The sequence below is a fragment of the Oryctolagus cuniculus genome, chromosome 2 (genome assembly GCF_051225735.1).
Source record: "Oryctolagus cuniculus isolate XC-2025 breed Fujian yellow rabbit chromosome 2, ASM5122573v1, whole genome shotgun sequence".
NCBI lineage: Eukaryota > Metazoa > Chordata > Mammalia > Lagomorpha > Leporidae > Oryctolagus > Oryctolagus cuniculus.
In genome coordinates this window covers 136,442,574-136,466,101 of record NC_142868.1, presented here as the reverse complement: position 1 = coordinate 136,466,101, position 23,528 = coordinate 136,442,574, and the positions used below count along the sequence as shown (strand labels likewise).

General features: G+C 59.3%; 1 protein-coding gene across 27 annotated transcripts in view; it reads left to right on the top strand.

Moving 5' to 3' along the window:
* DYSF (dysferlin) overlaps window positions 1–23,528 on the top strand; it is a 189,747-nt gene that overhangs the window by 80,569 nt on the left and 85,650 nt on the right. For 18 of the 27 annotated variants that reach the window (XM_002709783.6, XM_002709780.6, XM_002709778.6 and 15 more), the window contains 10 exons: window positions 354–478; window positions 2,161–2,267; window positions 7,044–7,236; window positions 9,031–9,186; window positions 11,684–11,815; window positions 11,902–12,068; window positions 12,840–12,954; window positions 13,187–13,292; window positions 13,451–13,593; window positions 15,014–15,187. In XM_002709783.6, the coding sequence (XP_002709829.2) occupies window positions 354–478; window positions 2,161–2,267; window positions 7,044–7,236; window positions 9,031–9,186; window positions 11,684–11,815; window positions 11,902–12,068; window positions 12,840–12,954; window positions 13,187–13,292; window positions 13,451–13,593; window positions 15,014–15,187 (1,418 nt within the window). Of the gene's footprint in view, window positions 1–353; window positions 479–2,160; window positions 2,268–7,043; window positions 7,237–9,030; window positions 9,187–11,683; window positions 11,816–11,901; window positions 12,069–12,452; window positions 12,498–12,839; window positions 12,955–13,186; window positions 13,293–13,450; window positions 13,594–15,013; window positions 15,188–23,528 lie in introns of all 27 variants that reach the window. The other 9 variants (XM_089327567.1, XM_089327563.1, XM_089327560.1 and 6 more) reach the window with 1 other exon arrangement.

Genomic DNA, 23,528 nt, shown 5'->3' with positions numbered 1-23,528 from the left:
GGGGCCAAACCCTAGCTGTTACCTCCCAGGGAAGGCAGCTGCTGAGGGGTCTGCCCTTGGCTCTGCGCCCCGTGCCACTGCCCCATGCTCCTCCGCGTGGAGCCTGCAGCTGGGACCCCTGAAACACCATCTGTGGCCGGGGTGGATCTTGACCCAGATGCTAAGGGGCTCTGATGAGAGCAGCGGCTGGCTGTGTAACAGGCAGCTTGTTTGCACGCGCCGGGGAGTACAGGTTGTCCGCATGTGTCCAAGGGACATCTGAGGTGGGAAGGGGGTGGGTCCTCTGTCCAGGAGGAGGTCTGAGCCCTGGCCTCTGCCTCTGGCGCAGGCCTCAGGTCCTTCTCCTCTCCCAGGCTGCCACTACTACTACCTGCCCTGGGGCAACGTGAAGCCTGTGGTGGTGCTGTCCTCCTACTGGGAGGACATCAGCCACAGGGTCGAGACACAGAATCACCTGCTTGGGATCGCCGACCGGCTGGTGAGCAGAAGCCACCCCAGACCTGAGGGGGTTGGAGTGTCTTCAGACCCTCTTGGCCTGGGGGTTTGCAGTCCTGCCCTGCAGGTTGGGAAGAGACTTGGCAGGGGGGACAGTCCCGGGGACTGTCTGATATAGGGGATGACACCAGGCAGGGGGCAACGGTCTTAGTCTGAACTGTTCACTCCCCGCCTTGGGTGCCCTTGGGCTCTCCCCACACACAAGGACTCCTGTAGGCAACTTCTAGCTACAAACCAGAAGCCAGGAGCAAACCAGGAGCTACCCCTGCCTTCAGAGAATCAGTTTAGTGACAGAGAATGGACTCCTTGGAGGGAGATGGGTTGTGGGGCAGGAGCTCAGCTCAGCTGTGAAGATGGGGGGGCCCAGGGGAGGAGGTGACTTCTGGGGGAAGCTGTGGGGTGTTAGCTACAAGGCCTGGGTGGCCTGTTGGATTTGGGGGTGAGGAAGGACTATGAGAAGTGATCCTGGGGCCTAGGACTGGGCAGGCAGGGAGCAGAGAAAGAGAGTGGGTGGTGAGTTCTGGTTTGGAGGTGGGGAAGGGGCCTTTTAGGGAGTTATGGACAACTGCTGGGAGCTTGGCCAGGGCGGTAGAGATCCAAATGTGGACAGAGGTGGAGAGGATGAGGGAAGGAAGAAGGCAGGGCAGGAAGGGTGTGGCTGGAGTGTGGGACTCACAGGTGAGGTGTGTAACCTGTGGAAAGGTGGGAGAGGCAGGTGCAGCCATGTTGTTGGAACAAGAGAGGAGTGGCAGGTGGAGGGACCTGGGGTGAGGAGGTGAGCACAGTTCAAAAGATGGAGGGTGAAGGGAGGCAGTGGATCTGGGGCGTCCAGACTGGACCAGGGTTAGTGGGGCATGGTGGGCCACACCTCCCTGGAGGCCGGCAACTCTAGAGGAAGGAAGAAACCAGCAAACACTGAGATGGGGAGAATGGCGAGTCTGTACTGCCTTTGGATCAGCCACTATCTCGTTCCGGGATCTGTCCTGGACTGGTGGTGGCAGCCTGGAGCACATGTCCCGTGCTTGAGATGGCTGATGAGTGGGGAGCAAGGTGCATGGGGGACCGATAGACCCATTCATTCCAAGAAGGGTCTCTGCCCCCATCTCAGGGCTGCGGCCCACAGGGAGGCTTGGAAGGGAGCTTAGCCCGGGAGGCAGCGTCAGGCCAGGGAGGTTGAAGCGGGAACTCACTGTGCCTGGAGGTGGGCTGCCCCCTGAGGAAGGCAAGCTTGGTGTGAACCTAGCCAGGTGGTAACATCTGGAAAGGAGAGAGGGGGTTCCAGGCAGGGGCCTGGAGCAGGCTCAGAATGGGCTGCTTAGCTGTGGGGAGTCATGGGGAGTCAGACTTGGCTTGAAGCGGCGGGTGAGGCGTGGGATGCATTCAGATGCTGTGAAAGTCTGTAGGTAGCATCTGAACTCCTGGAGACCACCTGTGAGGTTGGCATCCGGGCTTAGGGATTTGGGTGTGACTGAGCATGGGGACCCCTGGAATGTTCTGGAGCTGGAGCAGATCCTGAATAGTTGGGTCTGGGCTCTGCCTTCCCTGTCCTACACGTTCACCCATTCTTGGTTTAGGGGCTGAGCTGTGACAGGGCCAGGGGGTTGGGTCCCGTCTGGACGTTATGCACCCTGGTGGCATCCTGACCCCGGCCTGCCTGTTCTACAGGAAGCTGGTCTGGCGCAGGTCCACCTGGCCCTGAAGGCGCAGTGCTCTGCCGAGGACGCCGACACCCTGGGGGCTCAGCTGATGGATGAGCTCATTGCAGACTGCAGGTAGGAGGTACCTGGCGCCCCCAGCACCCTCCTCCGCTGGCTGGGTTAGGCCCGTTTCCCTGAGAGTGTTCGTGTGTGGCGGTGAGCAGGGCGCGTCTCCCAGCCACGCTTGGCCAGCAGTCCGGCCCGTGCTGAGTGCAAAGGTGGAGGAGCCAGCGCAGGGAGTTGAAAAGGTGACATTTAGAGCAGGCCATAAATCTCCCTGCAGCGGCGGCAGCTGTGGGCCCAGGGCGGCCCGGCCACCTGAATGGAGAGCATTGTGTCTCTGATCCCCGACCCCTTATTTCCCTGATGGAATCTCCAGGAGAAGCTGGCCATGTGTGTGCATGTGCGTGTGTGTGTGTGTGTGTGTGTGTGCGTGTGTGTGAGACGCGGCTCCTCTCCCAGGGCCGTGGCGGGAGCATGGTTTCTGGTTAGCCTTCTGTTGACACGGCCGACTGTCAGCTTCAGGAAGAGGGAGATTGGGGTGATGGAGAATGGGGGTGCAGCGGCCGTCCAGAAGGGGCTCTGCATCTCCCCTTCTGGTTTTGAGGAACCGTGGCTAAGACAGCCTTGAACTTCAAGCTGTTATGAAGAATAGCTCCTTTATGATATTTCATAAACAAAGTGCCTGGAGCAGAAGGACTTAAGAACCGGTGGCTCTAGTCATTAAGAAGAAAATGTCGGGAGACTCGGGCACTTGTCTGTTCACTGGCTTTGGGCAGCTTCACCTCACTGGGCTCAGTTTTCTCAGTGGGTCCGATGGACTTATAACGAATGGTTGTTCTCCTCTGCTGTTTGGGGCTGAGTGTGAGTGTATGACAGTGTGCCCCTCAGCGTCTCATCACCTCGCCTGGCTGTGGAGCCCCTGTGAAAAATGTCTTAGTGCCTTCATGCTGAGAAATGGGTCCCCACGGCCACCTGCTGCGGTGCCTGTTCCAGTCCTTTGTTTCCTAGGAAGGAAGTGTATCTATCAAGATCTTTCCCAGGGGCCGGCGCTGTGGCTTGGGGAGGGTTAAGCTGCTGCCTGCAGTACCAGCATCCCATATTCCGTTCAAGTCCTGGCTGCTCCCTTCTGATCCAGCTCCCTGCTCATGAGGCTGGGAAAGCAGCAGAGGATGGCCCAAGTGCTTGGGCCTGTACGCCCACTTAGGAGACCTGGATGGAGCTTCGGGCTCTTGGCTTCAGCTTGGTCCAGCTCTGACTGTTGCAGCCTTTTGGGGAGTGAACCAGTGGATAGAAGAGATTCATATTCTCATTTTCTCTTTCCCTCTCTTGCTGTAATTCTGCCTTTCAAATAAATATCCTTTGGAAAAATGTTACCCCCAAAGAAATGCCCTCCCCCAGTGGTAGAATTCCAGACCAGTCCCCCAAACCTTCCTACAGCCTGGCAGGCTCAGGACCAGGCTTCCAGAATGTACTGATGAGGGTGCACCTTCTGTCCTCTGGGGGTGACGACATAAAACTAAGCTAATGAAGGAACCAGTGTTGGGGCTATAGAGCTTAGATCAGGTACACCTAGGTCCAACAAGTCCAACTAGGGGGAGCTTCCTGGAAGAGGAATACCTGTGGACTTGGTAGGGAAGGGTAATAGTTGGCCTCTGAAAAGGGGACTTCCTGCTGCTCAGGGTAGGGGTAAGGGGGGGTTTGGCCTCAGGGATCTGGGGGTAGGCATAAGGGGGGTTTTGGCCTCAGGGGTCTGGTAAGGAGAGATCAGTCCTGGGAGCCACAGAAGACAAGGGGACCCCCTGTGGCTCAGCTGCCTACTGGGGCTGCAGTGTGAGGGGTGGACCGGTGGGGGGGCGGCTATGGCTGCGTTGTGACAAAGCCTTAGCAGAGGCAGGGACACCAGGAGGAAAGGCTGCTGAGGGAGGAAGAGGTCAGCCTGGGCTCTTCCAGAGGTGTTGCGGTGACAGCCACCTACTGTGCCAGGTGCTGCCCTAAGAATCGCACATGTATGAATGTCCCATCAAAGTGACAGACCAGGAAACTGAGGCACAGGCTGACTAACCTGCCCTGTCTCTTCTGTCGTGGATGGGTCATGAAGGGGGCTTGGCCAAAGGCAGGCCCAGAGTGACCTCCTGGCTGCGGCCGCTCTCTGTGGGGTCGGCAGCAGTGTGAGTTGGATGAGGCATTTAGGACAGGGATGGTGACTGGAGGCAAGCTGGTGCTGTGGTCTGGACATGGGAGAATGGATTGGGGCTGGAGGGACACACAGGGGCGTGGTCAGCCCATGTGGGGCTCATGGGGGGCTCACCAGGGCATTCTCAAGTACCCTGCGCCATCCCTGCAGAGTGGCAGGCACTGCCCGAGTGGCACAGCCTTGGGGTCGGGTCAGGGGCCAAGGCTCTGCTTCTGTAAGTAGTCTCGCTCATGCCTCATGGGGCTGAGGTGCTGGCACCCTGAGCCAGGAGGACCTGTGACCTGTGCTGCCCTCCACGTCCTCCCCACAGAAGTACTTCCAGCCTGCCCTCGTGAGTCGGAGGGTGTCTGGGTGTCCTGGGGAGCTTGGGAAGGGAGCCGAGCTCCTTCCTCTGTAGGACGTACGGTGGCTCTCAGGTGGACTTCCAGGTACCACCTGAGGCTGTGAGCAGCCCCCGGCCAGGGCAGGAGGGTCTCCTCCATGACGGCTGATGCCCCTGTGGCCCGTGGGGTCCCCAGATCGCCTCTGGCCACGTTGACAGTGTCAGTGCCGCTCATCCACATGGTGCCCTTTTCTCGGTCCATCTCCCAGGGAACGCCACTCACCCTGCTGGGCCAACGCTGTCCACTCTGTTCCTGTAGCCATAGGTTGACCTGTGTGCTGGCCTCCCAGTGGGGTGTCCTGCTGTGCACCACGCCATGTCTGGGGCCACAGGTACCCCAGACGATTCTGTCACCTTTCCCCGCTGTGTCTTCTCCTGGATCCATCGTCCCCAGAGCTGGCGTTGTCTTCCCTACCTCTCCTGCCCTGCGGGTGCCCCTGTCGCACAGCCATCTTCACCAGCCCTCCTTGCGTCAGCGTCCCCATGATCTTCCTAAAATGGTGACACAGCAGACTTCAGCCCCACAGGACAGAGTCCAGCTCTTGTCCTGGTGAGCAGGACTCTGCCCCCACCACCTGCCACCACAGCGGGACCTCAGGCCCTGTGAGCCTCTCTGCTGGTCTGTGCAGCCCTCCCCACCCCTCCCCACCGTACCGTGCACTCCCTTGCCCCTGTGCCTTTGCTCATGTGTGTGCTGTTCTACCGGTCACACTGCTCTTCCTGCTTTCCTGGGCCTGACTAGCTTTGGGCCACTTCTTCCAGGAAGGACTCCTGACTTTGAGGCTGCAGGAATAGGAATTGTGGATGGCTTGCCTCTCCATTCTTGGGGGGCTCTCAGAGAGCAGGGCTAGGTCTGATTCTGGTCCAGCCTGGGCCCAAGGGAGCTGTGGCTTCTGAGGAGTGACAGCAGGCCAGCTGTGGCAGTGACTTTGTGAGCAGCCGGCTCTGCAACTGCCCGTACTCCCTGAGTCAGGAGGGCTGACTACGCTAGGGTTGGGGGTGCAGGGCCACCGGTGTTGTCTTCTGTGACCCCTCTCTATGCCTGCTGCCTTGGGCTCTCCTGCGCAGCAGAGAGCTGAGATACGCTGTTAGTGGCCTGGTCCTGGCTGGGCTCCTGGCCTCCATGGAAATGTCCCTTTGGTGGTCGGGGTTGCTGTCCCTCCTGGCTGCCGACACAGGCTGGGCAAACTCCTGTGCCCAGGCCCAGCTTGGTCAGGGCCCCCTGCACCCGGAGCGTGCCCCTGCGCTGCAGCCACCGGCTGGGGCAGTCCCAGCCACGGCACCCTCGGGCAGTAAATATTATATTACTACAGGGTGTGCAGTACGTGACCTGAGACAGGCCCCGGGGCTTAAGTTTCCCGAGATGGAGTTTGCGTGCTGCTCCCCCCACCCTAAAAATTCAATTAAAAAAAATAACAGGAAAAATGCAGCACGCCGAGGGCCTGCCAGAGTGGTGGATCTGGCGCGGCGGTGCCGCTGCGCTCCGCCGGTAATTGGTTCTGCATAGCTCGGGGAAATTGGCAGAAAAATAAATCAGCCGGGAGCCGGGAGCCCAGACGCGGCGGGGAGGGGAGAGGGCGGTGGGAGCGGAGCTGGCGGGGTTGACTAATGTCCTGTGCGGGAGTACAGGACCCCACAGGCTCGCCCAAGGGCCGGGAGGTGCCCCCGTGGGAGGCTGGGAGGTGGGCGGAGGTCTTTGCCTCCCAACAGCATTGGGCTTAAACTCGACCTTTGTGCTCAGGGCTGTGTTTCTGAGACTGTGTGAGACCCAGTCCTGTCCAGAGGTTTCCCCAGGCCGGGGGGGGGGGGGGGTCTGGGTGGGTGTTGTGGGGCTGCCCCCAGCCGCTGGCCTCCCTGCTGTCTGTGGAGGCCCTCAGGGCTCCCTGCATTTCCTTTTTTAAAGTACACCTCGCCCAGAAGGGATGGCCACATAAGTTGTGGGGAGGGGCGCTCCTGTGTGAAAGAACTCACCAGGCTGGAGGTAGGGGGGTGACTTCTAAACAGCCTGCCCCAGAGTAAAGGTCAGGGAGCTTTGTTGTGGGAGGTGAGTGAGCCGATGTGGTTGGGAAGGCTTCCTGGAGGTGGTGAGGATGGAGCCCTTTAAATGTGGTGATGAGTGGATCAGGTTGGAGAAGGCACCTGGCAGGTAGGCTGAGGGTATAGGGCCTGTTAGCCTGTGCATGTGTGTATGTATGCACGCCTGTGTTCACCTGTACCTGGAGAAGTGCCTGCTTCTCCTGCTGGTCACGTGATGTCACACCTATCCTCACAGTCAGCCCCTGCACGATGTCCGTGAGACGCCCTCTGCCACCCACCTGGACCAGTACCTGTACCAGCTGCGCAGCCGCCACCTGAGCCAGATTGCAGAGGCTGCCCTGGCGCTGAAGCTCGGCCACAGCGAGCTCCCTGCTGTCCTGGAGCAGGCGGAGGACTGGCTGCTGCGTCTCCGTGCCCTGGCTGAGGAGGTACAGACCCCAGGGTGCCTTCCTCCCTCTGCCTGGAACCCCAGGAAGGGGAGGGACATGGGGACTGTGTGGACTGGTGCTGGGTGACCTTGGTCAGGTGGCTTACCTTTCCCTAGTCTCGTGTCCCCGTTTATGACAGGAGGGAAGATATAACAGGTATTGGGGGCCAGCGTGGAGCCTGGAACACTGTAGGTGATTAATAAATGCTCTCTGCCTCCCAAAGTATGTCGGAGACAGAGCCGAGACCAGACTGGCTGTAGGGCCAGCGCTGGGGGCTGCTTCCTGCCAGCCTGTGCTTGGTCTGTATCTGGCCTCAAATGTGCCTCTCCTGGGCATTGTGTCTGGAGCCCTCCTGGGTGCCTCCACCATGCCTCCATGTTGGGTTGGACCTAACCAGAGAGAACTGGCTCCAGCGTGCCTTTGGGGGTCCCTTTCCCTACCTTTATAACCCCAGCCCAGGTCTGTGAGGCCACAAGCACCCACACAAGTCCTGGCACACAGGCAACTCATTCTGGGTTTGTTCAGAATGAGAAAAGTCTCCTCCCAAACCATGGGCAGATGCAGCTGCTGCCCACTCTGCCCAGGGCCACACGGATCCTAAGGGAAGAGGTAGGGTGCTTAGGGAGGGGCTCTTGGAAGCAGTCTGGGGAGAAGGGTGCTGAGAGGGACTTTTGGAGGAGCAGGTAGAGATGCTGCTCGGGAGGGCACGAGGGTCCCTGGATATTTCTCAGGGCAAGGAGTACAGGCAGGGAGTGCGGCAGCTCCCTGGGGCATGCTGCGCTGCCCAGTGAGGACCAGCCCCTCAGGTGGACACCAGCTACCTCTGACTCCATAGCCTGAATACGGATGGCAATAAGCCTGCAGTTGGGTAATGCTAAGTGAGGGCTAGAATCTGTGTGTGTGTGTGTGTGTGTGTGTTTGTACACACACGTTGGAATCCCCCAGGGGCTTGTGCAAACAGGTGTTGAAGCCCACCTGCAGGGGTCCTGGCCCCAGGTCCAGGTAAAGTCTGAGAGTCTGCATTTCTGACAAGTTGTTGCAAGGAGCTGCTGCTGTGGCTTCAGGGGTCCCAGCGTGGGAGCGCCGTGCCAGTCAGGGGTCAGGGACACGGATCTGGAGCCCTAATCCCTCAGGCTGCATTTCCTCGTGTGTCAGGTGGAGGTGCCTGGCCTGCCTCCTGGGCCCGCTGGAGGGATTAAGGGAAGCAGTCCTTGTGACACGCTCAGTGAGCACCCCAGGAGCACTGCCCAGTGGGTCCCCCCACCCCCCTCTTGGCTTACCGTTCTGGAAGCCGAAGGACACTTCTCCGAGCAGCAGGAAGTAGTAGCCTTGCAGTTCTGTTCTGGGCCAGGCTTCTGTGAGAGGGCAGAGCAGCCAGTGCCCTCTGGGGGCACCTTCTGTGCACTTGGGATGCTCTCAGGGCCAGGAAGGAGGCTGCTGTCTGAAGTGCGAGGTCAGCTCTGACCCAGCCTGATCCTGCAACGCGTATGTACCCCCGGGAGTCCCCAGCCTCAGAGGGCCCTAAGGACAACATTGCTGAGCTCCGGCAAGGGCCTCTCCTGCCAGACAGGGGTGTTCACTTGGGGGGATTTTCAGCAGGCTCCTGTGCAAGCCAGGAGCAGGGCTGCTATCTGGGGGCTCACAGCCACTGCAGGCAGGTGCCTGGCCAGCCTGGGAAGGCTAGGGGGGCAGCGTGTGGACAGCAGCTGGGGAGGGGCTTCTGAGGTGGAGGTTAACTCTCGCGGTAGCCGTGGGGTGCAGGCCCTGGTGTCTCACTACCCTCCTGCCCCGCAGCCCCAGAACAGCCTGCCGGACATCATCATCTGGATGCTGCAGGGAGACAAGCGTGTGGCCTACCAGCGGGTGCCCGCCCACCAGGTCCTCTTCTCCCGGCGGGGGGCCAGCTTCTGCGGCAAGAACTGCGGGAAGCTGCAGACCATCTTTCTGAAAGTGAGTTCTCCTTTTCTCAGTCTCGGTGGTCCTGATGGTGCCTTCTCCATGCAAGGCCTTTCTCCCGCCCCTTCCGTTTCCCGCTTGTATTCTGGATCCATGTTGGCGTCCTTGGGCTGTGGTCTCAGAAGCGGTGGTCTTTGTGTAAAACAATGCTCCCTTCCCTCTGTCCCTCATGAGGCGCTGTGCATGTAGTCTAGAGGGCTTGCGGGATGGACTGGACGTGGGGAGGCGGCGTGCGAGGCCTCAGGCTGCATGGGACGCTGATCCCTGAGGGCAGGTAGAAAGGACAGCCTCAGAGCAGCACAGGGCATGTGGACAGCTTTCCAGGCCTGGAACTCCCCATGGCCTCGGGCAGCTTGCCTGTCCTCTCTGACTGCCGGCTGTCTTCTTGCCTGTCAGAGGAGGACAAGGGCTGCCCACTTCACAGGTTGTAAGGGGCCAACTAGGCAGCACAGATACTGGGTCTTGCTGGAACGGGGGCTCGTGGATGCTGGCTTCTCTCCCCTCCTCTCCCCTTTTCCTTTGGGGAGCACCTTAGCTTCACAAGCACCATGACTGGATGCACGCCAAAGCCAGGAGTGGGCACTGGTGCCTCAGAGGGGAGGCCAGCCCTGTGCAGCGGGGAAGGAAGCAGGGGTGTGTGTGTGTGTGTGTGTGTGTGTGTGTGAGAGAGAGAGAGAGAGAGAGAGAGAGAGGGCTGCCACTCCACCTCGGGCACATTCCTCAAGTGATTGACCCCAACCCCCGAGAACCGCCCTTCTAAGCCAGCTCTTCACCCCGTAGGGCAGGAGGGGAGCAGCCCTGCCCACGTGGGGCTGGCTGTGGAGGGCTCTGCGTGCACCTGATGGGCTTGCTTGCTGGAGCAGGGTGGGCTCTGGGTTCTGACCTTTTGGCCCCGTAGCCTTAGGGAAACACAAACTGAAAATTTTCCCTGATTCCAAGGAAAGGAAAAAAAAAGACGTAGAATTTTTCTCGAAGTCTTCCCTGCTGAGTTTATGAGCCCGCCAGTAGCTCCTGAGCAAGCTCTACAAAAATGTTGGCAGTGAGCAGAGACCAAGAAAACATTGGTGTTTCTTAACTTAAACCAAAGTTGGAAAAAATGAGCACCAGCAGAGAGGAGAGGAGCCCCAAACTAGACATTTCTTTATTTGCTGTTGCTATTTTGGGTCCAGCAGGCTGGCCCTGTCTGGGGGAGGGCAGGGGAGAGAGCTGGGGGTGGATGGGGGAAGGGGGGGTCAGGCATTCCTGCCCTCTCCCAGGGGCTGGTGGTTTGGAGGGGAGCAGGCCGCTAACCACCCCTGGGGAGAGGATAGCTGAAGCCAACAGCCCTGGGGAAGTGTCAGGGAGGGGGTGACACGTGGGATCAGGGGCTTCGCCGAGCATGAACCAAACGGAGGGGCTGGGCGGCATGAGATGGTCATTGCCTCGGCATGTCCAGTGCCCTGCCCAAGCTGTCCACCTGCCCCAGGCTGCTCCTGCACCAGCTCGCGTGCTCTTGCCTCGGTCTCCCTCTCCTCCTGAGAACCCACCCCAGCCCTGCCTGCCCTGTTGCTCGGCTCCCTGTCCTGGAGAAGTGACTCCCTCTGAGCCGGTGCACACGAGGCCCAGGGGGCTCAGCGTGTCGCCTTGTCTAGGGGACCACGTGTTATTTTAAGAGAGGAATTTCTGCTCCTTGGGCCATAGCTGACCTTTGGTTTCAACCAAATGATGAAGTAATTGTGGAGAATACTTTTTTTTTTTAGCATTGGGATGTTGTGGTTATTCCATTTTGGCAGTGCTTCTGAAAGCTTTGGGATAAAAAGCAGTAGAAGAGCAGCAAGTTGTGGTTAGCAGGCTGATAAGCTCTTGGAAGCGTAAGGGTATTGGTGATGCTAATGTCCAGCGCCCACCCCTAATCCTGAAAACAAACAGGGAGGTTTGGATCACTTCCCCTCGCAGATCTCTATCGCTGTGTCGCCTCTGGAGATGGAGTCTAAACCGCTGCTGTCCTCCGTGACAGCCGCATATGGATGTTGAGTGAATTAAAGGGAAATGGGACCCAACGCTCGGTTCCTCAGCCGCACTAACCATGTTTCACAGGCTCATCAGCACATGGGGTGGTGGCTACCATACTGGATGGTGTAGATATAAACCAGTTCCCTCTTAGGAGGGGATTCACTGCACAGTGCCAATCTAGAGGAGTAAGGGAGCGAGGTGGGGGGAATGTGGAGGGAGCAGGGGAGACCTCTGGATCCTGGCCTGGGTGTGGCTTCTCTCTGCAGAGGGCTCCTGGGGTTGGGGGTGCTACGGTTCTCTTTGATGGGAGGGACTTCTTGCGGGAAGTAGAGAAAGTTCTTAATTATGTACTCTTCTTCCAAGGAATTCTAGTGCCTCCTCCTACAGGGCACACAGCTAATGGGGTAGGGGTGGGGGCTGTGCCAGGCTGAAATCCCAGAGCTAGAGGACACCCTCCACCTCCAGACCAACCTGTAGGGTCCTGTCCTCTGGTTCTCAGTATCCCATGGAGAGGGTGCCTGGAGCCCGGATGCCAGTGCAGATTCGGGTCAAGCTCTGGTTCGGGCTGTCTGTGGATGAGAAAGAGTTCAACCAGTTCGCTGAGGGGAAGCTGTCCGTCTTCGCTGAAACCGTGAGTGCCAACCGGCTTGGCCCTGCCTCTCTCCGAGCTGCCGCCCACCTCCCCCTGCTCACTCCTCCTCCTCCCTCACCCTCCAGTACGAGAACCAGACCAAGCTGGCTCTAGTCGGGAACTGGGGTACCACGGGCCTCACCTACCCCAAGTTTTCCGACGTGACGGGCAAGATCAAGCTACCCAAGGACAGCTTCCGCCCCTCCACTGGCTGGGCCTGGGCTGGAGACTGGTTCGTGTGTCCGGAGAAGACGTGAGTCCTAGGCAGGGAAGGCTTGGGGAAGGCCACACTGCCCACTGCGACCACTCCATCTGCCCAGCCACGGCCCTGTTGGCCAGTGCACCTGCTCCTGCCACCCGAGCCTCTCCCAGCACAGGGGCAGGATTCCTTTGTGGAGGGCTCTGACAATCAGAATGGGCCTTTGGATTCGGCCTCGGTTCAGCTTCGCACCCATTGGCATGACCCTGTCCTATTGCGAGCCCCTTGGTGCCTCTGTACGTGAGCCCCTCTCATGTCTGGGGCTGCTCACCCGTCCTTTCTCTTTTTGTCCTTCAGTGTCTGTGTGACCATCTCTGCCTCTTTCTCCTCTTCCCTTTCTTGTTTGATTGACAGAGCGTTCTTTTATTTTTACTTAAGATCAAAGCGCAGCGTATGTTACACAGCCAAGGACTCAAGTCTTAGGTGTGCAGCCTCATGGGTTCCCTGTTTCCACGGCTCTCTATTGAGAGATGCTGTACTCCTGGCCTGGGGGAGGGGCTCCTGTCACTCACTGCCCAGCGGTGCCCTTGACTGGCCTTGCTCCCTCTGTTTGATTGGGGTGATGTGGTCTTTCGCCTCTATCTCGAGGTGTCCCTGGCTCTCCTTTTCATGCTCTGACCCGGTTTTTCTGCACCCTCACCTCCATCCCTCTTGTAGCAAGGCTGACGTGTGTGGGTTGGCCAGAGCCTGAGTGCTGTCCCGGAGGGGGTGAGAGGGTGGGGGGTCTCTCCTGCAGAGATACCGAGTGCTCCCCCTACCCCAAAGTCTGCTCCATGACACGGATGCTGGCCACTTGAGCTTCGTGGAGGAGGTGTTTGAGAACCAGACCCGGCTCCCTGGAGGCCAGTGGATTTACATGAGTGACAACTACACGGACGTGGTAAGGCAGCAGTCCAGGCGGTCGGGCGGTCCCGCGGGAGCTGTGGCTCAGAGGCAGGGGATCCCCGCTTCAGGACTACTGTGGGAGCCGGTGGGAGCAGGATATGGACCCTGAGTCACACAGGTCCCCAGCGGTTCTGCCCTTCCCTCGGCGGGGGGCGGGTGGTTTTCCTGCTTCCCTGCTAAGGTGCATCTGTGTCTCCTCACTCTCGCCTGTCTTGTTTTGTCCCTAGAATGGGGAGAAGGTGCTTCCCAAGGACGACATCGAGTGCCCCCTGGGTTGGAAGTGGGAAGATGAAGAGTGGTCCACCGACCTCAACAGGGCTGTTGATGAGCAAGGTGGGCGGCAGGGCTTGGCGGGGGCGGGGGTGGGGGGGCATCCGAGTGCCAGGACTCCTTGGAGGGCTGAGAGTCCCTGGCCTCGCCAGAGTTCATGAGCGGGGCCCCAGGGGAGAGGGACGCAGCTGAGCGGTGAGTGACAGGTGCCCCTCCCCCAGGCTGGGAGTACAGCATCACCCTCCCCGCCGACCGGAAGCCCCGGCACTGGGTGCCGGCAGAGAAGATGTACTACACACACCGCAGGCGGCGCTGGGTGCGCCTGCGCAGGAGGGACCTCAGCCAGATGGAAGCCCTGAAGAAGGTGAGCAGGCGGGGGGTGGGGGTGGGGGAGGGTGGAGAGGAGACTGCTGGGCACGGGTGTGTGTGTGTGTGTGTGCGCGTGCCGTGCATGGGCGCCTGGCCACACCCAGCACACACAGGGACAACACACCCAGATGCCCGAGACTGCCCGAGAGCGCTCGCGAGCACGGCAGGTGTGCGGAGGCCCGCTTTCCTAGCTGCAGAGGCGGGAGAGTTTCTGAGGACCTGTTCCTGAGGGTTCGCAGCGTGGGTGTGGCCTGCAGAGGGCGGGGCCCTGGAGAGCCACAAAAGAAACGCCACCTGGGTGGGGAGCACCCTGGGGCGTGTGGCCTGTTGGCTGCCATTGGCCGAGAGCTGCTGGGGTCCACGCCTCCCAGTGAAGTGTTCCCCTTGGCAGCCGGCAGTTCCCTGGGTCACACGGCCGCTGCGTGCAGTGTGGTGTGCAGGGCCTGGGCTGGGCTCCGCAGGGTTTCCTTGAGGACACACAGCCATGGTCATGTGCTGGTCCCGCCAGGAACCGTCAGCCCACGGTATGCGTGTGTCACGTTCTGCCCCGGGGTCACACGGATGCCCACGCTACGCGCAGCCTCAGATCCAGCCTCCCTTGGACTCTCTTGCCCAGTGTCCTTCTTTACCAAGAGCATGTTGGAATTTTGGCTCCACGGCCAGCCCTGGCCAGCCCTGGGTTCCTTCTCTCAGCACAGAGCTGCTGGAGCGGAGCATTTCTGGGTCTGGGAGAGGCGGGGGTTATGGACAACCAGCCATTCCAGGTGCCTCGCACCAGACAGGCTAACGGGCACTCGGCAGGAGGGGAAGCCCAGGCAGGCACGAGGGCCTTCCTGGAGGGGGTGTGGCTGGGCTCCAGGACCAGCTCTTGTCGCTGTGGGTGTGGCCCAGGTGAGGAGGTGTGGAGGGACAGTCCCAGGCTGTCTGCCCCAGGAGCTGGGGGACAAGAGCTTCCAGGCTCCAAGCAGGGTCCCCTTGTAGATACTGCAGGGGATCCTTCCACGGCTGACCCAGGTCCAGCCTCCTGGTGCTGGGAAACGGGATCTTCATTTGGCCTCTGAACTGTGGGCACTCTTCCATTTTTATGGGCTGGGATGTGAAGAAGAGAACCTTGGATTCATGCAGTCTACCCATAATTCAAATAAACAAGCAAACCGAAGCCCAGTGTGTTCATCACTGCTCCAGGCGGCCTTCCCTTCCTGGCTCGTCCTTTTTCCCCACAGCCCATGGAGACTCCTCTCCCCTCTCCATCTTCTGACCTGGGGTCTTGCAGAAGCTGCTTAGAGGCACCTCCTCCAGGTGGCCCTCCCAGGTTTCCTCACGGGGAGGGCAGGCGGGCACAGCTGGAGGTGAGCCCAGGCGTCCCCACGGGCCTGCCAGCCAGCCTCTGAGTCTGCCCCTCTCTCCCTGTGCAGCACAGGCAGGCGGAGGCGGAGGGCGAGGGCTGGGAGTATGCCTCGCTCTTTGGCTGGAAGTTCCACCTCGAGTACCGCAAGACTGACGCCTTTCGCCGCCGGCGCTGGCGCCGCCGCATGGAGCCACTGGAGAAGACGGGGCCTGCGGCTGTGTTTGCCCTCGAGGGGGCCCTGGTACGTGGGTGTGCGCCTGTTGTGGGCCGGGTGGGGTGCTTGTCTCCCGGAGCTGTGCCCGGCGGACATGGGAGAGGCGCAGGAAGCCCGCGCTGGGGCTTTGGGTGGAGCGTTGGCTGGCCAGCCTGGCTTCGGCTCCTGCGGGGTTGTGTATGGGGACAGTGAGCACCAGGCTGGGTGTCCTCTGAAAACAAAACAGCGGCTTTCTTGGCACTGGACGACCCGCTGCCATCACCGCCGCTGCTGCTGCTTTGAGCAGCCAAGTTGGGCACAGAGAAGGAGCTGACCTTGGCCTTCTCCCCTGTGATCGGGGCTGGAGCTCAGGGCCCAGGTCTTGTGGAAGAGGCTGAATGGCATGGGGATGGGTGGCAAGGCTTTGACCTCACCCCTGTAATACCCAGAGAGGTCTGGTGACCCTACAGTATCCTTGGTTGGTCAGGCATGCTCCTGAGACAGGGGCCACCTCGTGGATGTCCCTAGAGGTGCCTTAGAAGCTGAGCCCCAGAGGGCTTCGTGCCCTAGGGTGTAGCCGGTGAGCTGGCTCCACAAAGGGCTGAACAGGTGGGGACACTTGGGCTCACGTGCAGACTGTCTCCCTGTAGTCTGGGCGTCTCTGGGATGCGAGTGGCCCTGCATGGGATACCGCTCTGAGATCCAGCCAGGGCTTTATTCCCTGCCCCCTGCCATGGGGACCTTGACCGTGACCCTGGGGAGCAGGTTCCATGGCTGAGGGGTGCTGAGGGGGTCTGAGGCTGCCCGTGAGTGGCTGGCTGAGTATGCACATTTGTGTATTGGGTTGGGGCCAAGGCTGGGTATAGACTTGTGGGGCAGCCCAGCTGCAAGGGCTGGGGTTGGGGGTGTACAGGGTGGGCTCTGGGTCTGATGGGGCGAACAGTGAAGGGCATCGAAACCAGCTGTGGCTCTTGGAGGTCATGGGAGGGCCGGGAGGTTCTGTTGGCCTCCAGGTGGCTGGGCCCACTGTGTGACACAGGAGAGGAAACCCTTAGGAGGCTGGGACTGTCCCAGGAGCCCCTCTGCCCTGGAGCCATCTGGTGGGAGGCTGGGAAGATAGAGCCTGGTGGTCGGGGCAGGAGCAGCCAGGGAGAGAAACCCAAGAGAATATTCAAGAGAATAAGGGGCCTGGGCTGAGCCCACGAGGCTCGTGGGGAATTAGTCTCTGGCAGGAAAAGAGATTCACATGCGTCCCAGGCCCAGCCCCTGACTTGGCCTCATAGCACTCTGGCCTGCTCCATGGCAGCAAAGATGGTGCTGGTGATGAAAGGCCGATGGCTTCCTGACAGCCAGCAGCAGCCGCTAGGTGAACTGGCACAGCCCACCAGCTGCGCTCGGTCCCCCCGCAGCTGGAGACCCCAGGGCGCTACTTCCTCATGCACACCAGAAGTCTCCTGTCCCAGTGATTTGACTCCACCTGACCTTGTGCGGGAGCTTGGGGGCGAGGGATGGAGAGGCCTCTGATTGGCTACCCTGGACCAATCAATCCCTGTGACTGATGGCACCACCAGGTTGGGGAGAACAGCTTCCGAAAAGGGAGCCGAGCAAACAAATCAGCGGACACAGTGCTGGGCAGAGCTCCAGATGGCGACAGCAGGACTCTGCCCGGTGGGCAGCAGGGAGCCAGCGTAGGTTGTGGAGCAGAGCAGCACGCTGGTCGGAGCTGGGCTTCAGGATCATCAATCAAATCCTTGTGGATCATGCCTGGGGGGAGGGAGTCGGGGCTGGAGGGGAAGAGGAGTGGTAGGATTTGGGATTTGGAGAGGGAAGGGTCACAGGGGCCTCAGGGACTTGACTGGTGGAGGGGAGGTGGGCAGGCTCAGGGCTGCGATGAGTTCACCGCCGGCCCTGGCAAGCAACACACACACACACACACAGTGGAGGATGGAGCTGGCGGCTGCCTGTCAGGGGGCCTGGGGCAGGGAGTCTGGGAGGCCTGGGGACCAGAGGTGCCCGGAGACGCACGGACAGGAGTGTGCACGGGTGCTGTGGCTGGCTTGGGACCTGCAGGCAGGTGAGCAGGGCTGCGAGCCACAGCCAGGCTTCCAGGGGCCTGGAGGGTGGGGGCAGCCCTTCCCAGAAGCAGGCACCAGCGGTTGGTCCTTCAGGAGAGGGTGTGTGTGTGTGGGGGGGGATCGCTGGAGCCGAGTGTGGAGTCGGTGACTGCTTGTGATTCAGATGTGATTGGCAGGAGAGAGCAGCACAGCGTGGCCCTCTGAGTCCCAGGAGGACTTGGCTGACGCGAGAGCCGGAGGGAGACAGTGGTTTGGGAGGGTGGATCCCACAAACCTGGAGTCGGAGGACCACAGGACTTTGGAAAGCCTTCAGGTGTCTTCTGCATTTGGACAGAGCCGCAGGCACATTTGACGGCAGCTGTCTGGCTTGCTCCGTGCCTGCTCCGTGCCTGTGGGAATTGAGGCTCCGTCAGCTCCCACCCCACACTCCCACACGTTGCTCCCGTGGTCGCCTCCGTGTCCTTCCCACCAGGGCAGAGGGGAGTCTGAGCCCGCGTCCCAAGTCCATAGTCCTCCTCCAGGATGTCCTGAGGCCCCAGCAAGGCTCTGGACTCACATGCACTGTGCTCCCTTGTGGAGACATGGCCGTGTTTCCTGGGTGCCAGGACCCAGTGCCCGTCCATACCTGCCCGTGGCTGACTTGAGGAGGGCAGGTGGGATGAGTGAGCTTCTGGGTGGTGCAGGTGTGGTTTGGCTAGTGCTTCCTCTGCCCACCAGCTGTAGATGGATCAGTCATGCCTACAGGGGTTCTGTTCCCTCCCTCCTGGAAGTCGCCAGGGCCTAGGATCAGTGTACGGTGTGAGGATGACACACGCAAACACGCGCTTCTTAGGCTTAATGAGTGTGGACACTGCCCATGGCCCTTGTGCTGCAGACTCTCGCCTGGGAGTCGTAGCCGACAGGTGGTGCAGTGAGGATGTGAAATGCACAGCACATTGTGGACCGTGAAGGGCAGGGTGCACCTGTACCTGGCGAAAGGTGTGAGGCCAGAATCCCAGAGAGGAGGATGTGTTTCCCTGCTTCTTGGTGGAAGAGGAGTGATCTAACGGCAACTTGGTGTGATAAGGAAGAGTATGTCCACACGTGAGTGCAGAGACTCCCAAGAGCACTTGTGTGTTACATGTGTGGGAGGTGGGACACGTGTCGTTCCTCAGTGACAGTACCCGGTGGGGGGAGGAGGGGGCGATCTTGGAGGACATTGGGAGGCAGACCAGGAAGGACTGGGATGGCAGCCAGGTGGCCTTCCTGACAACTGGACAACCTCGGGTGCCTGGGCCCAAGGACCAGGCCCAGGGAGCCCCTTGCCTCCTGCCACCCCTTCCCTGGCCCGCGGTCCGCCGGCGGGCCCTGATGCCAGCTCTGCTCTGGAAGACGTCTCCTTGGAAGGCAGGCCCCGTCTGCTCATTAGCCTTTCCCTGAAGCCTTCTGCAGGGGCCAAGCCTGGCTCCCTCCACGGAGCGGGAGGCCCTGGCTCCGTCTGCTAATCGTCTGCTGTCTCCATCCCGAGCATTATTTTATTTTCGTATTATTCTTTTTCCAGCTAATATCCTGGCATTCCCAGAGACACCGGCTTTCATAATCTTCCTGGCGTTCCCAGGGAGCTGGGAAGCGGAGCACAAAGCCGCTATTATAGCGTGTTCCATCCGCCTCCCTCTCCTCGCCCCACACCCCTCGCTGCCGCCACAGCCACCACTGCCGGCCCCCACCCAGCGATTCCCTCCCGACGCCACCGGGCTCTCTGGGAACTCGGGTGACGGCGGCCGGGATGAGCTCACGGAATCCATCCTGTCGCCCCTGCCCTGGGCCTGCCCTTCGTGGCGAGGATTTTTCCAAGCCCCGCCCCTCTGCTTGGCTCAGGATGTCCAGGAGGGTGTTCTGAGATGCCTGAACCTGGCGGGGAGGGAGCCATGTGTGCTTGCAGCCTGGGGGAGTTGAAGGGCTGGAGGGAACTTTGATGTCCTAAGTGCTTGCTAACCTGCCTTGGGTGTGGGAGCCGCTTGAAATGGATAGAGTGTGTGTGTGTGTGTGTGTGTGTGTACATGTACATGTATGATCTGTGAGTGTATGAGTGTGTGCATGTGCATATGTGGTCTGTGAGTATGAGGCATGCACGTGTGTGGTCTGAACACACTCAGTGGTCTGAATGCAGGTGTGTGCATATGTAAGTGGTCTGAGTGAACACGCGTGTATGCATGCGTGTGTAGTCTGAGTGCATGTGTGTGATGCCGTGGCTTTACCCAGCTCCACCAAGAGCATAGGAATGGCGGAAGTTGATTTTCCCATTTTCTCAGCCGTCTCAGCCTGAGAGCTTCACGTCATCTCATTTTATCCTCGCGCTGACCTCGGGAAGCGGATTCTGTGATTAACCCCATTTTACAGTCGAGGAGATTGAGACACTGGAACTGCCTTTATTCAGTACAAGACACACATGGCTATTGAAAATAGAGTAAGAAAATGGAGCTGCTGCCCAACAGGGCTCGCCTGGCCAGTGGCTGGCTCCCGCACTGGCCAGTGCAGCTCCAGAATAGTCTGTTTACCGCAGAAAGTTCTGCCGGACAGCACTGTGCTAGAACAACCCTGAGTCCCTAACGTGACCCCAGGAGACACGGGGACTGAGGTGGCCCTACACCCAGGACCCGCACAACTCCTCGCTCCCCTCCACGTGACTCCCGGCCAGGGGCCAGACCTCTGGGTCTTTCCTTCCCCACTTGGGTTGGGGCAGGATGTCCCTCTTCCCATAGAGAGGACCTTTGGGGGTGGGGTTCCCCGGAAGGGAGGGTCCGATGTGGGCAGCCAGGCCCTGACCCCAGGAGCCTGCAGTTGACTGGTGGAGGCCTCTAGTCCTCAGCTGAGGTCCAGAAGGATTGGACAGAGAGGCACCGCCAGGCCTGGATCGCAGGCAGGGCAGGGCAGCTGGGAGTCGGAAGTGCTGGGAAGGGGGTCAGGGAGAGGCTGGTGCCAGACGGGAGTGATCTGGCATTTGAGCTGGCTGAGAAGGAGTTCAGATGTGGGTGGGACGGTGAGGGCCTGGATGAAGCTGGCTGTGTGCAGGGCACCCGGGCATGGTTCCCGGAGCTGGCACTTTGAACGAGGGCAGCGCCTGGGAGGTGTGAGGAGTTTGCCTTGCTGGTAACCGAGGCCCATGGCTGGGGCCGAGGCTGGGCCCAGACTTGCTGCTTGAGTGTATAGTACCTGTTCTGTGCCTGGCATTCTGGGGCAGCTGGAGGCTGGCCCCCCTCTCAGGGGCCTCCTGGCTCAACCTGCTCACCCACGTGCAAGGACAGCTTGGGGAACTCCTCTCAATGAACACACCCTCGGTCTGTCTGGCTCAGGATTTGGGTGCTGAAATTTAGGGCACCTGTGCGCCTCAGACAAAATGCCAGCATGCTTTCAGTCCAGGGATGTGTGTGTGATCATGCATCCACGAGGGTGCTCGTCCACCTTCGCCAGAGTGCACAGTCTATCGCTGGTCTGCGCTGCGAGTGATAATCTTGCTGGGAAAGCAGGCCCCTGTAGGACTGTGCCAGGCGAGCCGGGACATAGCGTTGTCCTAATTACGGCGGCACTCTGGCATGCCATCAGACCTGCTCGAGCCATCTTTGCAGCCTCGGCATGTGGAGATGTGGAAACCCTAGAGAGACACACGCACACACACCCGCGCCAGCCCACACGTGGCATTGGGGATTCTCCAGGTTTCCTGATTCCACTCCCAGATCCCCAGGGGCCAGCCAGTAGTTTTGCAAGGAGTTTAACAGCTGCTTCCAAGCCCTGGCTCCAGCTGTAAATTAAATGGGGTTGCACCCTCGCCTGCAATTCCGCTTAACGTTGCAACCGGCCCTGATTAGGCTGTGAATTTCTGTGTTCCATCCCCTTTTAAAGGGTTCTCGTCTCCTGGGCTGGTCTGCTGGTCTGTGTAGGACTTTTCTGCAAGCAAAAGCTGTGGCAGCTAGGGGCTTGAAGTGGGCCCAGGCTCCCCACAGCCCTGACCCCCGCTGTAGCTCCAGAGCCCTGCTCAGGCACCGAGGAAGCAGGTGTCTGGGAAGTCCTGCAGGTGGGCGGGGAACTCCACATTCCCCTGGGGAGGAAGTTAGTCACTCTGAGCCCTGGTGTTCTCAATCAGATGGGGTGAGAAGACCCTAGCAAGAGTGATAACCTCCCTTTGAAGGGGAGCTGGGCTCAGCAAATCTGGCCCCCCACCTGTTTTTTTTTTGTTTTGTTTTGTTCAAAAAATACTTTTTTTAAATTCCATTTTTCTTTTTATTTATTTGAAAGGCAGAGTTACAGAGAGGCAGAAACAGAAGTTTTCCATCCTCTGGTTCACTACCCAAATGGTTGGTGTTGGGCAGATCCAAAGCTAGGGGTTTTCTCCAGGTCTTCCACATGGGTGCAGGGGTCCAAGCACTTGGGCCATCTCCTACTGCTTTCCAAGGCCATAGCAAAGAGCTGGATTGGAAGTGGAGCAGCTGGGTCTTGAACTGGCGCCATATGGGATGCTGGCACTGCAGGTGGCAGCTTTACCTGCTATGCCACAGTGCTGCCCCCACCCCTTGTTTTTGTAAATAAAGCTTTATTGACACAGCCAATGCTTATTCATCTGTGTTGTCTCTGGCTGCTTCTGTGCGTAACAGCAGCTGCATAGTTGCAACAGAGACCATAAGGGCCAGAAAGGTGAAAGTGTTTACTGCTTGGTAAGTTATACACAAAATTTGTTCAGCCCCAATCTAGGGCACAGATGAAAGAGGTGCATTCAAAAAATTTGTGGAGGGGCTGGCACTGTGGTGCTGGAAACCTGTATGGGCACTGGTTCAAGTCCTAGCTGTTCCACTTCTGATCCAGCTCCCTGCCAATGTGCCTGGGAAAGCAGCAGAAGAAGAGGGCCTAAATGCTTTGGCTCTTGCACTCATGTTGGAGACCCAGATGAACCTCCTGGCTTTGGCCTGGCCATTGTGGCCATTTGGGGAGTGAACCAGTGGATGGATGATTCTCTGTCCAACTTTTTCAAATAAACCTTTAAAAAAAAAACACACGGGGCCGGTGCCGCGGCTCACTAGGCTAATCCTCCGCCTTGCGGCGCTGGCACACCGGGTTCTAGTCCTGGTTGGGGCGCCGGATTCTGTCCCGGTTGCCCCTCTTCCAGGCCAGCTCTCTGCTGTGGCCAGGGAGTGCAGTGGAGGATGGCCCAAGTGCTTGGGCCCTGCACTCCATGGGAGACCAGGAGAAGTACCTGGCTCCTGCCATCAGATCAGCGTGGTGCGCCGGCCGCAGCGCGCCAGCCGCAGCGGCCATTGGAGGGTGAACCAACAGCAAAGGAAGACCTTTCTCTCTGTCTCTCTCTCTCTCTCACTGTCCACTCTGCCCGTAAAAAACAAACAAACAAACAAACAACCACGGAAAACCAGAATTAAAAATAATACAAGATTTCCATGAATGCCTTGAAGCCCTCTCATATTATATGTTACCTCTGCTCTGTTTGCCTATCATCTCATTTAACTGTTCTCATGGTACTAGGGGATCAGTTCTAATATTCTTACTTTATGGGTAAGCAAACTGAGGCACGGAGAAGTGATAATCGAGGCATTGTCACAAATCTTGCAGGTGATGGCCAGGTGGTGTCAGACCAAAGGTGATCTGTGCTATGTTGTCGAGTTCTTTGGATGGCCCGGCAAAGTTGATGTTGAAAAGATAAGAAGTGAGGACCTGCAGGGTTGCCCCAGGGCTGTGCCGGTCGGTGTTTTATAATCAGCTCTATAAGAAAAGTGAACCAAGGCCGGCGCCGCGGCTCACTAGGCTAATCCTCCGCCTAGCGGCGTCGGCACACCGGGTTCTAGTCCCGGTCGGGGCGCCGGATTCTGTCCCGGTTGCCCTTCTTCAAGGCCAGCCCTCTGCTGTGGCCAGGGAGTGCAGTGGAGGATGGCCCAGGTGCTTGGGCCCTGCACCCCATGGGAGACCAGGAAAAGCACCTGGCTCCTGGCTCCTGCCACCGGATCAGCGCGGTACGCCGGACGCAGCGCGCCGGACGCGGCGGCCATTTGAGGGTGAACCAACGGCAAAGGAAGACCTTTCTCTCTGTCTCTCTCTCTCACTGTCCACTCTGCCTGTCAAAAAATAAAAAAAATAAAAAAAAAAAAAAGAAAAGTGAACCAAGCCAAAATGGTGGCGCCAACCCTGGGTCGTAGCATGTGCTGATTTCTGTGGCATAAATACCCCCACCATGGCTGATCTCAAGCTAGGGACGTGGTGCCTCTGCATGTGGAGCCGGGAAGGGGCAGGCGGTGGCGCCCTGGTTGATGTACTGCCATCCCGGGGACGTTAGA